Source organism: Coregonus lavaretus, assembly GCF_964263955.1.
Source record: "Coregonus lavaretus genome assembly, chromosome: 10".
NCBI classification, from domain to species: Eukaryota; Metazoa; Chordata; class Actinopteri; order Salmoniformes; family Salmonidae; genus Coregonus; species Coregonus lavaretus.
This window is the reverse complement of record NC_139997.1, coordinates 37076491-37095191: the sequence shown is the minus strand read 5'-3', so window position 1 is coordinate 37095191 and position 18701 is coordinate 37076491. Positions and strand designations below refer to the sequence as shown.

At 42.4% G+C, this 18701-nt stretch overlaps 1 protein-coding gene across 2 annotated transcripts in view; it reads right to left on the bottom strand.

Moving 5' to 3' along the window:
- The window catches only part of LOC311135738 (glutamate receptor 3-like), a gene marked incomplete at its 5' end in the record, with an annotated part of 150382 nt that overhangs the window by 38912 nt on the left and 92769 nt on the right, over positions 1 to 18701 (bottom strand). For both annotated transcript variants that reach the window (XM_084169773.1, XM_084169772.1), the window contains one exon: positions 11354 to 11541. In XM_084169773.1, coding sequence (XP_084025899.1) covers positions 11354 to 11541 — 188 coding nt within the window. The remainder of the gene's footprint in view (positions 1 to 11353; positions 11542 to 18701) is intronic.

Here is an 18701-nt window from a genome sequence, read left to right as displayed (position 1 = left end):
TGGATGAACGCAGTGCCCTCGTTTGGGTGTAGGGACTGATCAGAGCCTGAAGGTACGGAGGTGCCGTTCCCCTCACAGCTCCGTAGGCAAGCACCATGGTCTTCTAGCAGATGCGAGCTTCAACTGGAAGCCAGTGGAGTGTGCGGAGGAGCGGGGTGACGTGAGAGAACTTGGGAAGGTTGAACACCAGACGGGCTGCGGCATTCTGGATGAGTTGTAGGGGTTTAATGGCACAGGCAGGGAGCCCAGCCAACAGCGAGTTGCAGTAATCCAGACGGGAGATGACAAGTGCCTGGATTAGGACCTGTGCCGCTTCCTGTGTAAGGCAGGGTCGTACTCTCCGAATGTTGTAGAGCATGAACCTACAGGATCGGGTCACCGCCTTGATGTTAGCGGAGAACGACAGGGTGTTGTCCAGGGTCACGCCAAGGCTCTTCGCACTCTGGGAGGAGGACACAACGGAGTTGTCAACCGTGATGGCGAGATCATGGAACGGGCAGTCCTTCCCCGGGAGGAAGAGCAGCTCCGTCTTGCCGAGGTTCAGCTTGAGGTGGTGATCCGTCATCCATACTGATATGTCTGCCAGACATGCAGAGATGCGATTCGCCACCTGGTTATCTACCTTTATGGTAGAGTGGCCAGACGGAAACCACCTCTCAGTAATAGGCACATGACAGCCCGCTTGGAGTTTGCCAAAAGGCACCTAAAGGACTCTCAGACCATGAGGAACAAGATTCTCTGGTCTGATGAAACCAAGATTGAACTCTTTGGCCTGAATGCCAAGCATCACATATGGAGGAAACTTGGCACCATCCCTACGGTGAAGCATGATGGTGGCAGCATCATGCTGTGAGGATGTTTTTTAGCGGCAGGGAAAGGGAGACTAGTCAGGATCGAGGGAAAGATGAACGGAGCAAAGTACAGAGAGATCTTTGATGAAAACCTGCTCCAGAGCGCTCAGAACCTCAGACTGGGGCGAAGGTTCACCTTCCAACAGGACAACGACCCTAAGCAAACAGCCAAGACAACGCAGGAGTGGCTTCCGGACAAGTCTCTGAATGTCCTTGAGTGGCCCAGCCAGAGCCTGGACTTGAACCCGATCGAACATCTCTGGAGAGACCTGAAAATAGCTGTGTAGCGACGCTCACCATCCAACCTGACAGAGCTTGAGAGGATCTGCAGAGAAGAATGGGAGAAACTCCCCAAATACAAGTGTGCCAAGCTTGTAGCATCATTCGCAAGAAGACTCTAGGCTGTAATCACTGCCAAAGGTGCTTCAACAAAATACTGAATAAAGGGTCTGAATACTTATGTAAATATGATATTTCCGTTTTTTATATTTACAAAAAACTTTTTTTGCTTTGTCATTATGGGTACAAGCATTTCGCTACACCCGCAATAACATCTGCTAAACACGTGTATGTGACCAATAAAATGTGATTTGATTTGATTTATTTTGTGTAGATTGATGAGGGGAAAAAAGCAATTTAATCAATTTTAGAATAAGGCTGTAACGTAACAAAATGTGGAAAAAGTCAAGGGGTCTGAATACTTTTCGAATGCACTGTATATACAAAATTATGTGGACACCCTTTCAAATTAGTGGATTCGGCTATTTCAGCCACACCTGTTACTGACAGGTGTATGAAATCGAGCACACGGCCATGCAATCTCCATAGACAAACATTGCCAGTAGAATGGCCTTACTGAAGAGCTCAGTGACTTTCAACGTGGCACCGTCATAGGATGCCACCCAAGTCAGTTCGTCAAATTTCTGCCCTGCTAGAGCTGCCCCGGTCAACTGTATGTGCTGTTATTGTGAAGTGGAAACGTCTAGGAGCAACAACAGCTCAGCCGCAAAATGGTAGGCCACACAACCTCATAGAACGGGACCGCTAAGTGCTGAAGAGCGTAGCACGTAAAAATCGTCTGTTTTTCACAGTTCGGGCTAGGCCCCTTAGTTCCAGTGAAGGGAAATCTTAACAATACAGCATACAATGACATTCTAGATGATTCTGTGCTTCCAACTTTGTGGCAACAGTTTGGGGAAGGCCCTTTGCTGTTTCAGCATGACAAGGCCCCCGTGCACAAAGCAAGGTCCATACAGAAATGGTTTGTCGAGATCGGAGTGGAAGAACTTGACTCGCATGCACAGAGCCCTGACCTCAACCCCATTGAACACCTTTGGGATGAATTGGAACGCCGACTTCGAGCTAGGCCTAATTGCCCCAACATCAGTGCCCAACCTCACTAATGCTCTTGTGGCTGAATGGAAGCAAGTCCCCGCAGCAATGTTCCAACATCTAGTGGAAAGCCTTCCCAGGGACCAACTCCATATTAATGCCCATGATTTTGGAATGAGATGTTCAACGAGCAGGTGTCCACATACTTTTGGTCATGTAGTGTAACTAATGAAATTACAGTTAACTAAAATGTACGCTTAATCCAGTATAAACTAAAGTATAGGATTTATTATACAACAGACAAAATTCACAAATTCTACAGCACAATGGCAGAGTCATGTCTTAAATGTAAAACTAACAATTACTCAATAATCCATGCCTTCTGGGAATGCTATGAAGTCCAAACGTTATGGGTGGAGTTAGAAATTTGGCTGTCAGAAGTATTACAATGTACATTTACTTTTAATCTGTCTGTCTGCATATTTCACGACATGGCATACGAGGGTGCAGTGAGCTACCCGATGGGTTGGACGATACTTTTCTTGTCAAGCCTCTTGAAAAAACGTATACTTAAAAACTGTAAATCAACCAATCCTCCATCATTACCACAATGGAAAGGTCAAATGCTTTATTATCTAAATGTTGAAAGTGCATGGGCGAAGGAGAGAAACAAAATGGTGCAGTTTGAGGCCATGTGGTGCAGAGTGATACGGACGCTGGAGATGGGGGTGTGAGCAGTTGGGTCTGGGCAGTGTGATGCGTCGATGTTTGTGCTGTCGTTTGTATGTGTATGTTTTGTATTGTTTGAAATAAACAAACAAACAAAAAATAAATAAATAAATCAAGTAGTTGGCAGACGGCAAGCATGCACGTGAGATTTGGTTCTGGGTGATGAGATTAGACACACTAACATTAACATTCAGATGAATTCCTAGCTGAGTATAAAATGTGAAATAGATTTTTTTGGGACTACCCAAATTTAGTAACATAATCTGATTACTTTCAGTTACTTTTGGATTACTTTGGCATTAGAAGAAGACAAAAATGATCCATCAAATGGATTTGATGTGTCATCATAGTGGTCTCTAATTTGTGGTCAGACTTACTCAGGTGGAAGAAACTTAAACTTGCGCCTTTTTTTCAATGCTGAATTGAATGTAATTTGAGAAAACAGAAAGGTGTCATAATGTATTTGTTTTCCGCAAACATCCTTTCTGAATTTAAAAGTAAGCCAAGAAGTAATCTTCCAGTTGTTCAAAAGCCTCTGTAATGTGATTTCAATATTTTTGCTGGTAACGTAAGTGATTCGTTTTTTTGTAATCAGATTACATGTAATCAGTTACTCCCCAAACCTGAATGTGGTGATGTATTCCTCTGCAGTAAGAGTTATAAAACAGTCCGTCAGTATGTTTGGAGAGAGAGGCCTTTCTGTCTGCCCTGCCCATTGTGTAAGAAAGCACAGTTATCTTCATTTCCTCTCCTCTCCTGGTTGTGCTGTGCTGGGCTGTGCTGTGCTGCTGCAGGACCATTAGCCTAAGTATTCCTTGGGGAATCTATTCTAATTAAGCAGACTGTAGCCGCGGCCCTGTGCAGGGCTAAATCTATACCCCGGTGTCTTCCAAAAGACTTGGCTCCCTTTAAAAGCATTCCCACTGACAGAGCCTTGTCTTTGTTGATGCCGTATTAGAGTCATTTGTCATCTGACTCCTCCAGAATGGAAACTGGCATCCCTAGGATTCAAATCCTCCCCTTTCCCTTCCACTTAAACATCTGTGTAAAACAATTGAGCAGGAAAAGGTCATATGAAAATGTGTACTAATGATAGTAATTGTAGTACTAATAGTAATACTGCTGCACCACCTCTAGAACTACAGTACTACTGCAAAGACAGCGTATCATGTCATACCGTTGACATTGATATCTATGTAAAACAAACCATTTAGCAATACAGTAATTCACACACAGAGTCAGGTTCCCTCTACAAGCTCCCATTTCCCCCTCCAGCTGAATCCAGGTCATCCACCCTCCTCTCCTCTGTGGGAGTGGAATTCCAGTCCACCAGTGGGCATTATACCACTTCTGCTATTCCATCAACCAGCACAGAGCACTGCACAGCAGAGGGAAGCTGCATGCCTGGCTCCATTCCCACAAGCATTCTATTCTCTCGCTCCATCCACTCTCGTCTCTAGTCTCCACACTCTCCCTCTCTCTTTTTTTCTCCTGTGGTAAACTGGTCCCGTCGCTTTATCATTTATGAGCAGGTTGTGGGAGTGAGGTCTCTCCAAAGGCCCATCCATTCATGCCTGGGCATATTCTTTACAGAGGAGATGAGCAAGTTGATACCTTTAAGATGGTGAGAGAGCCTGCAGGGCAGGGCAAGCTCCCAGACCCCACAAATCAACACATACAGAGCCTCAGCCCAGCACACACTCTGGTCTGTCTAGCACCAAACTACCTCACTGAGAGAAATGATAATGAGTAACGACTATATGATTGAATTGGAGGAGACACTGTGCTAGGCATGCATTTTGAATTACAAGGCATTGGGTTCATTTTAAGAGAGAAAGACAGGGAGCCCTCCACTCTGTGCATCTCTCTCAGATACTGTGCCTTCAGTACTGCACACTACTCGAGGAATGCAATTCAAAATGGGTGTTGGTTTCTGGTGGATTCTCTCCATCCCATCCAGCCCAGTGTATCGCTGAGTGATCCTGCATGTGTTCAGGCTCCTGCCTGCCTTTGTGTGAGATCTTCCCTCAGGCTAGGAGGCTAGGGCTATTTTTAGCAGGCTGATTGTATGCCGTTATGGGACAGCGTGTCCTACTTACACTGGGAGCTGCTGATATTAAAGCAAAGTGTTGATGTGACGACCCACATAATGAATCATCCTTGAGAGACCCAGACGTGTCCTGCCAGTCTCAAAAACCAGAGCCACTGCTGTGTCTGTTAAGTGACTTCAAATGGCTTCAACATTCACACTGGGGCTGTGGGTGTCAGGGCTTAGAAAGCAGAGATATCACACTTATAACTGCCTGAAGTTAAACAGAATGACCATATTGGTATTCATAGGACAGCTCAGAATTAATAAGCTGAATTCAGCTAATAAATGTCCAGATTTCAACCTCTCACATCAGTCAAGAGGACAGATATAAACTTCCCCTGACCTGAATGAGAAAGTGATATTCTGTCACTTTCAGATACATCCTTCCCTCAGGGTCAGAAGCAAGTGGCAATGAACACAAATCTGTCTGAAAGGTCACAGTAAAACTCTTTAGCACAATCATAATGAAGAATCACCATAATGAAGAAGACCTGCTCTTTCCATGACATAGTCTGACCAGGTGAATCCAGATGAAAGCTATGATCCCATCCAGGACCTCTATACCAGGCGGTGTCAGAGGAAGGCCCTCAAAATTGTCAAAGACTCCAGCCACCCTAGTCATAGACTGTTCTCTCTGCTACCGCACGGCAAGCGGTACCGGAGTGCCAAGTCTAGGTCCAAAAGACTTCTCAACAGCTTCTACCCCCAAGCCATAAGACTCCTGAACAGCTAATCATGGCTACCCGGACTATTTGCACTGCCCCCCCACCCCATCCTTTTTACGCTGCTGCTACTCTGTTAAGTATTTATGCATAGTCACTTTAACTCTACCCACATGTACATATTACCTCAACTACCTCAACTAGCCGGTGCCCCCGCACATTGACTATGCAACGGTACCCCCCTGTATATATAGCCTCCCTACTGTCACCTTATTTTACTTCTGCTCTTTTTTTCTCAACACTTTTTTGTTGTTGTTTTATTCTTACTTTTTTGTTTAAAATAAATGCACTGTTGGTTAAGGGCTGTAAGTAAGCATTTCACTGTAATGTCTGCACCTGTTGTATTCGGCGCATGTGACCAATACAATTTGATTTGATTTGATTTGATTTGATGCCACTTGTTAAATCCACTTAAATCAGTGTAGAGGAAGCGGGGGAGACAGGTTAAAGAAGGATTTTTAATCCTTGAGACAATTGAGAAATGGATTGTGTATGTGTGCCATTCAGAGGGTGAATGGGCAAGACAAAAGATTTAAGTGCCTTTGAATGGGGTATGGTAGTAGGTGCCAGGCGCACTGGTTTGTGTTAAGAACTGCAATGTTGCTGGGTTTTTCACGCTCAACAGTTTCCTGTGTGTATCAAGAATGGTCCTCCACCCAAAGGACATCCAGCCAACTGTGGGAAGCAATGGAGTCAACATCGGCCAGCATCAATGTTCCCTCTAAACTGCGCACGTACCGCGCACTTCCTCCAGGACTACCCCGCAGAAGAAATACCATGCCGCACAGAGATGCAAGGGATTGAACTTCACTGAGGTCGCCCCATTAGTTTGCACTATACAGATCAACGTTTTTTCTGTGATCGAATCAACATTATATCACCCCCTTTTCAATGCAACAAAACAAAATAAATCTAACTTGGCAAGATTGAGTTTGTGATTTTGTTGTAGGTAGAGCCAGTGCGCAACGGAGTAGAATTCTATTGGCGGGGGTAGCCCACGAGCGGTCTTTCAATCACCAGCGAGTCCACTTTTCAGATCAGTTCAGATCAGAGCGCAGTGTGTGCGTGTGCACATTTGTTGATATTCTTTGCTAGTTAGCGAGTTATTAGCCCAGTTATAGATAAGTATAGGTCAGCAATGGGGAGTTACTGATTCCTACAAGAGCACAAAACGTGTAGGCTACATTTCAAGCTGTCTTTGAAAAGCCTGTCAGGTAAAAAGCTTATATTTTAATTAAAGTGTTGTATGTATTTTGAGACAGGATTGAATATGCAAATAAGCCAATAGGTAGAGGGGTAGCCTACATTGTCTAATTCTCTGTATGGTAATAATAATTAATTTAATTTTGTAAAGTGGTTTCTTGCATCATACAACACAATACAATGCAATTTACAGTCAGCTATGTGGCCCATGGTGTAAAAAATCATTAATTCATGTCAAGCCCTTCATAATGTAAAAACGTTTTTAAAAGTCTCATGCAATGTAGGCCTGTATTGAACACCACATATAGGCTATATCATAGAAATCAAAAGCTATTTCCAAGTGAAAATGTTATGGGATTTGCTCCATTGGTTTTGTTGGTAGGCCTACATTATGCTCAAATAGCCACAATAGCCTATTGGCTACTGTCTAAAACTGTAAGGGTACAGCCTCAGTGTTGACTGTAAACGCGTGGTGGAAGTTGCACAAAATTCTCACAATGTTCAAGTGTCCGCTCACAAGACGTAACATTTGCTCAGTGCCCCAAAACATTTGAGGGAACATTGGCCAGCATCCCTGTGGAACGCTTTCGACCGCTTGTTGAGTACATGCCCCGACAAATTGAGGCTGTTCTGACGGCAGAACTCAATATTAGGAAGGTGTTCGGACACAGACATACACACACAACATGTAAACCCTGTAGGCTTGTGTATTTGTGTAAAAGTTAGAGGAAACATAACATGGGTGAAACAAACAGTGTAATTATGAGGAGTGTTTTCCTGTGTGGATTGAAGGTCCTGGGAGTCAGTCAGTTAGTCCCATTCCTTTGAGCCCTCTGCCCCTAGTGGCACTCCATCTCATTAGAGCTCTGTGACATTTTAGCGAAAACCCTGCAACACAGCTGACTAAAGATGACGAATTGTGGCATTACTTCAATTTCAATTGACAGATAGAATATTAGAAAAAGGGCCATTGACCTATGTCACTGCTCAGGGGATTTCTCCAACAAATCCATTCAGTTTGAAAAACCCTATAGGAAACATGTTTTATGAAAAAAAACTAAAGCGCTAGATAATGTATTTAGTTATAATCTATGAGTTCGGAATCACATCGCTAATTAATCAAACTCTGTATATCAGATTAAATGTCATCCTAAGTATAACAAACAAAAAGCTAAACAACTGGGATTAAATTCAATTCTTAACAATGATTAGTGAACCCATTCCAAGCTTGTGCACAGCAGACATAAACAAATCTAAATCAACAGTAATGACCTATTCAGTGGCTGATAACCTAGGAAACGGGATGAGAGAGGAACCATTGTTAATAGTAGCTGCTATTCCTCAGTGAAAATGTAGCCTAGGAGCCAACCTAACCGCGGCTAGAACAACAATAAGAACATTACATTACATTTACATTTACATTATTTAGCAGATGCTCTTATCCAGAGCGACTTACAGGAGCAATTAGGGTTAAGTGCCTTGCTCAAGGGCACATCGACAGATTTTTCACCTAGTTGGCTCAGGGATTAGAACCAGCTACCTTTCGGTTACTGGCACAACGCTCTTAACCACTAAGCTACCTGCCGCCCACAACTAGCTTTAATTTGTTTGTTATGTTGCACCATAACCCCCTTAAAGAGAGAATGTTCCCTCTGTTTGTGGTGTGTGAGGTTATTACAAGGCGCTAAGTAAGAGTTTTAGCCGTACTTAGTGCCCTGTTAAATGTCTTAGAGGGTAATGGAGAAGCCCTGTTAAATATCTTAAAGGGTAATGGAAAAGGAATAAGAAGTACAAAGCTGGAGGAGCCAGGAGAGGTCCCTACTAATGGAGATGGGACTTTCAGAGGTATTGAAGGAATGGAGGCAGACTGAATGGCAGACTGAGGCTCATAAAAGGCTTCTTTGAAAGGATGGAACACTGACAGAGATCTACGTGGGTGAATCAGACTCTCTTGAAGAAGGTGCTCTTAGTATTTGAAAACAAACAAGGGCAAGGCCAAACTTTTAATAATCTTTTGTAGAATCAAGATTATTACTACAAAATATTCCATTCATGCACACACATAAAGGACAACGAAATAAGTGATTTCTAAATCTAAAAACCACAGCTCATTAATTGAGCTTGTCTGTGTGTGTGCGTGTGTGATAATTATATTTTTTCCACAGGTATAAAACTATAAATGGGGTACTGAACCCTGGTTGTCGATTCATTCAGTTCATAGACATCAACTGACTGATCCGATTCACACGCACCAATATAACCGAACTTGAGTACTCTACAACTCATAACCATATGAGAGCTAACACCAGTATTGAGGTTTCAGGTAAGGTTACTAACGAACCCCCTCAGCCACTGCAGTAGTTTATGAGTCTTAAAGGGCCAATGCAGCCGTTTGTATCTCAATATCAAATCATTTCTGGGTAACAATTAAGTACCTTACTGTGATTGTTTGAAATTAAAATGGTTAAAAATAAACAAAATAACTTTTTAGTAAATATAAATTTCTCAAGCAAGAATTTAGCTAGGACTGTCTGGGAGTGGGGAGGGGAATACTGAAAACTATATGTTATTGGCTGAGCGGTTTGGAACTCTTTCTTATTGGTCTATTAATCAGGCAGGCCAAAACTCCATCCCACCAAAACAGGCTGAAATTTCAGCTCTTACACTAAAAGGGCATTATCATCATTTTCACAATTTCACAGTATTATTCCAACCTCATAGTGTGGAAATACAGTATATGAGGTTGGAATAATACTTGTTTTAACTGTCATGGTCAAAACATATTGATTCAATAGTTGTAAAGATGGGGAGAGGTCTGTCCATGATAAAGAGATGCTCTGCTTTTTTAACACAACACTCAACAATTATTGTCCAGTCATATGGTCAAGTGCTGCAAAAAATGACCTAGATAAGCTGCAGCTGGCCCAGAACAGAGCTGCATGTTTTGCTCTTCATTGTAATCATGGGGCTAATATCAGTACTATGCATGCCAGTCTCTCTTGGCTAAGAGTTGAGAAAAGACTGCATCGCTTCTTGTTTTTATGAGAAACAATGTGCTGGAAATTCCAAATTGTTTGCATAGTCAACATAGTCAACAACACACACACCAGGGGTCTTTTCACATACCCCAGGTCCAGATCAAATTCAAGGAAACATACAGTATTATACAGAGCCATGATTGTGTGGAACTCCCATCCATCTCATATAACGCAAGTGAACAGCAAACCTGGTTTCAAAAAACAAATAATGCAACACCTCACAGCACAATGCCTCTCCCCCATGTGCCCTACTTTTTGTGTGTATGTACTGACATGTATGTGTAACTGATAGATGCACACACACACACACACACACACACACACACACACACACACACACACACACACACACACACACACACACACACACACACACACACACACACACACACACTACATGTTAATGTTTATAAATGGATGTAACTTGTAGTCTTTTGTCTGTAATGTCTTTCTCGTTATGTGTCGAACCCCAGTCAGACTAGTTGTTGCCATTGGCGTCAGCTAATGGGGATACTAATAAAATAACAAATATATACACTCCCTGGGCAGTTTATTAGGTACACGAAAATGGATCGCTCCTACAGACAGTGAGTCACGTGGCCGTGGCTTGCTATATAAAGCAGACAGACAGGCATCAAGGCATTCAGTTACGTTTTGATTGAACGTTAGAATGGGCAAAACGAGTGACCTAAGCGACTTTGAGCGTGGTATGATCGTCAGTGCCAGGTGCGCCAGATCCAGTATCTCAGAAATGGCCGCCCTCCTGGGCTTTTCATACACGACAGTGTCTAGGGTTTACCGAGAATGGTGCGATAAACAAAAAACATCCAGTCAGCGACAGTCCTGTGGGCGAAAACAGCTCGTTGATGAGAGAGGTCGAAGGAGAATGGCAAGAATCGTGCAAGCTAACAGGCGGGCCACGTGGCAAATAACGGTGCAGTACAACAGTGGTGTGCAGAACGGCATCTCGGAACACACAAGAAGAAGCGGCTCCAGTGGGCACGCAATCACCAACCTTGGACAATTGAGGAGTGGAAAAACATCGCCAGGAACATGACAGCGAGTTTAGTTTACTTGAGTGGTCTGTGCAGTCCCCAGACCTAAACCCAATAGAGCATCTTTGGGATGAGGTGGAACGGGCTGTTCGCAACATGAATGTACCGCTGTCCAATCTGCAGCAACTGCGTGATGCCATCGCGTCAGCATGGACCAAACTCCCTGTGGAATGTTTCTGACACCTTGTAGAATGCCCTGAAGAATTCAGGCTTTTCTGGAGGCAAAGGGGGTCCGACCCGGTACTAGATAAACTGTCCCGTGAGTGTATATATAAAACAGGAAAATCACGTTTTTGACTCCACTGGGCCTTTAAGGCCCACTGTACTATACCTGGTCCAGGATGGTGTTGATTCTTCCCACCTCACAGTCGATGAGGAAGCGTTTCTCCTGCCTGCGGTCCATCTCCTCGATGATACGTTTGTACTCTGTAGGGTCCACTATTCTGCCCACCGACCGGGCCGTCACCTGCCAGTTATTGGCCACTGCTGACTCCATGATGGCCTGAAGGATAGAGAAACCTGGAGAGGAGAGAGAGGGGATCAGTCACATACTGTAGAATGGGAAAATAAAGATGTGTGGTCGTTTGCAGAGGAGAACAGTGTACTTAATCACATTATAGTTACTGTAAAGTCAAAATACAAAGCTCTTTGACAACAAAATCTGGGCACATATTCTAGTTTCAAGTTTTAATGTCACATGCACAAGTACGATGAAATGCATTTCTTGCAAGCTCTAAACCCAACAATGCAGTAATCAATATCATTGTAGTACTAAAAATAACATAAGGTTGAACAAAAACTCACAATAAATAAAAAGAAGAAATCTGAAATAAAAATAACACAAGAAAGTAAGAAGCTATATACAGGATCAGTTCCAATACCATATTTACAATGTGCAGGGATACTGGAGTGATAGAGGTAGATGCAGTACCAGTCAAAAGTTTGGACACACCTACTCATTCAAGGGTTTTTATTTTTACTATTTTCTACATTGTAGAATAATAGTGAAGACATCAAAACTACGAAATAACACATATGGAATCATGTTGTAACCAAAAAATTGTTAAACAAATCAAATTATATTTTATATTTGAGATTCTTCAAATAGCCACCCTTTCCCTGGATGACAGCTTTGCACACTCTTGGCATTCTCTCAACCAGCTTCATGAGGTGGAAGCAAATAATGCATTTCAATTAACAGGTGTGCCTTCTTAAAAGTTAATTTGTGGAATTTCTTTCCTTCTAATCAGTTGTGTTGTGACAAGGTAGGGGGGATAAACAGAAGATAGCCCTATTTGGTAAAAGACCAAGTCCATGTTGCTGACATCAGTATGAAAATGTATGCACTCACTAACTGTAAGTCGCTCTGGATAAGAGCGTCTGCTAAATGACTCAAATGTAAAAATGTTATGGCAAGAGCAGCTCAAATAAGCTAAGAGAAAAGACAGTCCATCATCACTTTAAGACATGAAGGTCAGTCAATACGGAACATTATAAGAACTTTGAAAGTTTCTTCAAGTGCAGTCGCAAAAACCATCAAGCGCTATGATGAAACTGGCTCTCATGAGGACCACCACAGGAATGGAAGACCCAAAGTTCATTAGAGTTACTAGCCTCAGAAATTGCAGGCCAAATAAATGCTTCACAGAGTTCAAGTAACAGACACTTCTCAACATCAACTGTTCAGAGGGGACTGTGTGAATCAGGCCTTTATGGTCGATTTACTGCAAAGAACCCACTACTAAAGGACACCAATAATAAGAAGAGACCTGCTTGGGCCAAGAAACACCAGCAATGGACATTAGACCCTTGGAAATGTGTCCTTTGGTCTGGATTTTTGGTTCCAACCGCTGTGTCTTTATGAAACGCGGTGTGGGTGAACGGATTATCTCCGCATGTGTATTTCCCACCGTAAAGCATGGAGGAGGAGGTGTTATGGTGTGGGGGTGCTTTGCTGGTGACACTGTCTGTGATTTATTTAGAATTCAAGGCACACTTAACCAGCATGGCTACCACAGCATTCTACAGCGATACCCCGTCCCATCTGGTTTTGGCTTAGTGGGACTATCATTTGTTTTTCAATAGGACAATGACCCAACACACCTCCAGGCTGTGTAAGGGCTATTTTATCAAGAATGAGAGTGATGGAGTGCAGCATCAGATGACCTGGCCTCCACAATCCCCTGACCTCAACCCAATTGAGATGGTTTGGGATGAGTTGAACCGCAGTGAAGGAAAAGCAGCCAAGTGAAGGAAAAGTGAAGGAAAAGCAGCCAACAAGTGCTCAGCATATGTGGGATCTCCATCAAGACTGTTGGAAAAGCATTCCAGGTGAAGCTGGTTGAGAGAATGCCAAGAGTGTGCAAAGCTGTCATCAAGGCAAAGGGTGGCTATTTGAAGAATCTCAAATATAAAATATATTTTGATTTGTTTAACACTTTTTTGTTTACTACATGATTCCATATGCGTTATTTCATAGTTTTGATGTCTTCACTATTATTCTACAATGTAAAAAATAGTAAAAATAAAGAAAAACCCTTGAATGAGTAGGTGTGTCCAAACTTTTGACTGGTAGTGTATGTATAGGGGTAAGGTGACTAGGCATCAGGATGTATGATAAACAGAGTAGCAGAAGCATAAATTAAGATTGTATGTGAGTGTGTGTGCGTGTGTGTAGAGTCAGTATAAATCAGTGGAGGCTGCTGAGGGTAGGACGGCTCATAATAATGGCTGGAACGGAGCAAATGGAATGGCATCAAACAACATGGACACCATGTGTTTGATGTATTTGATACCATTCCCCCTATTCCGCTACCGGCCATTACCACGAGCCCGTCCTTCCCCAAATAAGGTACCACCAACCTCCTGTGGTATAAATGTGTGTGCATGTTATGTGTGTGTTGGAGTGTCAGTGTGTGTGAGTGTGTAGAGTCCTGTGAGTGTGAGACTGCAAAAAATAAAATAAATACAAGGGTCAACTCAGATAGTCCGTGTAGCCATTTTGTTAGCTATTTAGCAGTCTTATGGCTCTGGGATAGAAACTGTTCAGAAGCCTGTTGGTGTCAGACTTGATGCACCGGTATCACTTGCAGTGCGGAAGCAGAGAGAACAGACTATGGCTTGAGTGGCTGGAGTATTTAATGATTTTCTGGGCCTTCCTTTCACACCGCCTGATATAGAGGTCCTGGATGGTAGGGAACTCAGCCCCATTGATGTCCTGGGCTGTCCGCACCACCCTCTGTAGCGCCATGCGATCGAGGGCGGTGATGTTGCCAAGCAGTGATGCATCCAGTCAAGATGCTCTCAATGGTGCAAACCTTTTCAACCTCCTGAGGGCGAAGAGGCGCTGTCCCACCTTCTTCAGGACTGTGCGTGTGGACCATTTTGTCCTTAGTGATTTGGACCCCGGGAGACTTGAAGCTTTCGACCCTCCTCTTTCACCTTTTTCACTTTGTCTATTACATTGTATCGTCATCAATTTAAAGGTTGTGTTTTGTACTGTTTGTTAACCAACTGGTGTAGGGTATGAATATTTCATGTTTTCTGTCCACTTCAATGGTATCATTATGTCATAAAAACAACCACAATAGTCTCTGAGCCCATGAGGAAAAACCTCCCAAAAGGCGAGCCCTGTCAATATCACATTTCATGGGTGAAATAAATAGTACAGTAGGTACAGTATGTCAAATGGAAAAGTAGCTTATAGCTTCAAGGACATGCAACTAGTCATTTTAGTCTGGGCTTTTTATGATGGTAGTGACACAGAACTGTTTCGCACAAATAATACTTGCAATGCCAAGAAGCTTTGGAGGAAAATTTCAATTGAATAGGATTTCATTTCAGCTCCCAGTGTCTCAGCTGTCACAGTCTGTAATAACTGAATTAATATGATAAAAAATTCAAATTGTGAAGTACATCATGTCAATGATACAGTATTACCCCTCCAACGTATAGGTTATAATGGATCTCACAGTGCTCTAGGTCTGATGAGCAAGCCTAATTTAAGCAGTCTAAAAGGGACGTAGTTACAACCCAGGACATATTTTCTTTTCAGGAGATCAATTCATCGTCCATTATGTCAACTCAAGGTCAAAAGCTATAAATATAGACGAGGAAGAAATGCGGGCGTGAAATGGGGGTTACACAGCGAGAGCCGCACCCCTTTATGGGTAATAGCCTTATCAAAATATGAATGTTATTTAATAACACTCCTTACACCTCAATGAATAATGATGTGCTACCACTGGATTATTGATGCATAGTAATATACAGCCCTAGAATAGGCTAATGAAAGAAAGCATGGATGGACAAAACAAATCAGAAATTTGCATATTTCCATTATGCATTAGGAAAACATATATACGTATCAGCGATGGTGGAAATGTGTGGTGGCAGTAGGTCATTATGTGGTAACTTGTAAGTATTAGACAGATAAAATGGTACACTTGGGGAAGGCTTTTTGTCTTCTCCTTCATCCCAGTGTGAGAGCCAGCACGTTATAGTCGGTTTGGCTAAATGGGCAGAGGCAGCAACACGCGCTCGGCTATCCCTTCCTCTTAGAGCTGGAGATAAAATCGCTGATTCAATAAAATGATGAATATTATTACTGATGCTGAAGCAGTCAGTGTAGATTATGCTAATGCAGATGCGGTCTGTGCAGTGCACTCCTGCTGGGTGCTGTGTGCCTGGTCCATCCACATGAAGCACGGTTCCCTATATGCGCTGCCGTCACTTTGTCCAACCTGCTACTGGCACGCCAGGGGCCTCTCTATAGGCCTACCACAGAGCAGGAGGGAATAAAAAACACCCTGTCTCACGTTGACAGCCCAGTCTAAAGACACCTGTAGCCCAAAAAGCCTCACAGCACTTCCACTAACAGCCAGCCATCACAACTTCAGCATATTACTTTCTATGTGAAAGGGACGTTTTAATTCATGTCAAATGGAGAAAACATGTTATGAGTGTTCATGGATACTTTAAACCGTCTAGAACACTAGCTGTAAGCACCATAAGTGGATCTACTGCTGTATATGTAGACATATTTTTTAAATATTTATTTATTTATTTAACCTTTATTTAACTAGGCAAGTCAGTTAAGAACAAATTCTTATTTACAATGACGGCCTACACCGGCCAAACCTGGGCCAATTGTGCGCCACCCTATGGGACTCCCAATCACGGCCGGTTGTGATACAGCCTGGAATGGAACCAGGGGGTCTGTAGTGACGCTTCAAGCACTGAGATGCAGTGCCTTAGACCGCACATATAGAGCTGTGAACTGAAGAACTACCATAGACTAGCTAGCTAGAGCACATAAGAATTCTGAGCACAGACAGAGACTCAGCCATCCACGCTCCTCTCCTACGTTAGTGACCTTCACTCAAGAGAACACTGCAGAAGGCTGTCCAATCAGACATGGCCTTTTATAAGACAGGCGGCTGTGAAGCACTGAGCACGGCCACATCACCATCACCCACTCAGGTGGTGACTGGAGGAGCAGTGAGGAGCAGGGAGAGCCGTGTATGCACATGTCTGATATTTCTAAAGGTTGGGAGACTCAACAACGGTTTTCATGCGTCTGGCCGTATCCCAGCGCAGTGTGAATGACAGTCAGATAAGATAAAACCCAGGAGCTAACCCCTGGATGAAAGGACTGGAGCTTATTCTGTCATTGTAGAAGCACCATCAGGCCACAGTGAAAAACACAGCGCTTTTATCATCCATCCCCACAGCATATTAAGAGAGAAAAAAGACTCCAGTCTATGTCTGATAGCATAGCAGCACAGAGGAAATTAAAAAGCAAATGCTGAAATATGAGGTGTTTTTTCACCAGCTTGCCTGAGACTACATATTGAATAGAGTACGCTGGGTAAAGCCTGACATTCTAAACATGTTACCAGCTGCTTATGAAGAAAAAGGATTTGGGAGGATTTAGAAATGATTCCCTCATGAGTTCTATTTTGTATCCATCTCCTGCCTCTAAGCTGATTTGGAAGTTTTGGGATTCAGACGTTATTATGTATTTCTCAATGTTAAACGTGTTGTGAACGTTGACAAATTAAAATACTCTGAGATTAAAAAGAAATTAGCAACAATTCTGACAGAAAATATAAACAGGGGATGTAATTCAATACACGTTGACTTTCATTTAAATGTGATATGTAAAGGTAATTGCATTACAATGCTAAAAGAAGAAACATTCTGGATATTGGCATAGCCTGTCTGCTGTGTGTAAGATGAAGATAGTGTCACTCAGTGGTGCAAACAACAATGTGAACAACAAAGCGAGTGAATGTTGGTTCAAGGTTTTTAGTCGACTTTGTAAACAGATGGCACATATCACAGAAGCCAGCGGGCAGGGCGACCATCAAGGGCCTTTATAAACTGTCAATTATACACTACCAGCCCATAATAAAAAACACATTTAATATTCAGAAATCTGGGGCATATTGTCACAAGGCACTGTATTATTGTGATGAAAGCAAGTAATCTTCTGAGGGAAATTTTGTAAAAGATGACCCATAGCAGTACATTTCTTTAAAAACATTTGATACAGTAGAAACATTCACCGGAATGCTTTTTACTAGAGCCTGCTGACCAATTGGGAAACATAATTTGTGTGGAAATGAGTCCCAGCTACAGAGCTCAGGGTCAGGGTTGACACCTTTATTCACATCAAGTCCTCAACACTGGATGTCTATCATCTGAACTCTGACTTGACAGACACTCTATTCAAGTGCAATATCTGACTGCCTGTCAGATGATGCAGTAAAGATGGGAGTCTGAAAAGCTAAAAAAATCTCTTTCTGACGCTCGATACTCATTTGAACCTATTTTTGTCAGCAAGAAAAACATAAATGCTTCTGTACTCAGTATCAGATCTTTGAAAACTAGACATGGTGAATGAATGAATGAGGAACGTTCAAAACATAATTTTAATGGTGGGGATCTTGAATGGAAAATAAACCTTCTTGGCTCTCATCACACTAGGTTAATTTACATTTCTTCACATGAACACAATTCCCTGGCTCAGCGTGGTCAAAATGATTATGCAGAAAGCAGAGAAAATGTATACTTTCTTCAAAAGAACAATTACAACCCCTGATATTTGTCAGTGTCAGTTATCATAATTTGGTTATTTGAGTAGAGTAAGACCTAAAAATGTTCCTGATGCTTCTTCTCTATTTCTCTTGATATACAAAAACATTTCTTTAGATCATTTTACAGTCAGTGAAAGCTATGTATAGTATTTATTACTCACTGATTTTTATATATATATTTTTTTACATATGTAATAATTAAAGGCTATTAGTAACCATTCAAAATATATAGTTATAAACAAAGACATCTGGGACAGCACCCAACTCCAAGCCCAAAGCAGTGTGATTTGCATGCCGTCTTTGTACAGTGGGGAAAAAAAGTATTTAGTCAGCCACCAATTGTGCAAGTTCTCCCACTTAAAAAGATGAGAGAGGCCTGTAATTTTCATCATAGGTACACGTCAACTATGACAGACAAATTGAGAATTTTTTTTCCAGAAAATCACATTGTAGGATTTTTAATGAATTTATTTGCAAATTATGGTGGAAAATAAGTATTTGGTCACCTACAAACAAGCAAGATTTCTGGCTCTCACAGACCTGTAACTTCTTCTTTAAGAGGCTCCTCTGTCCTCCACT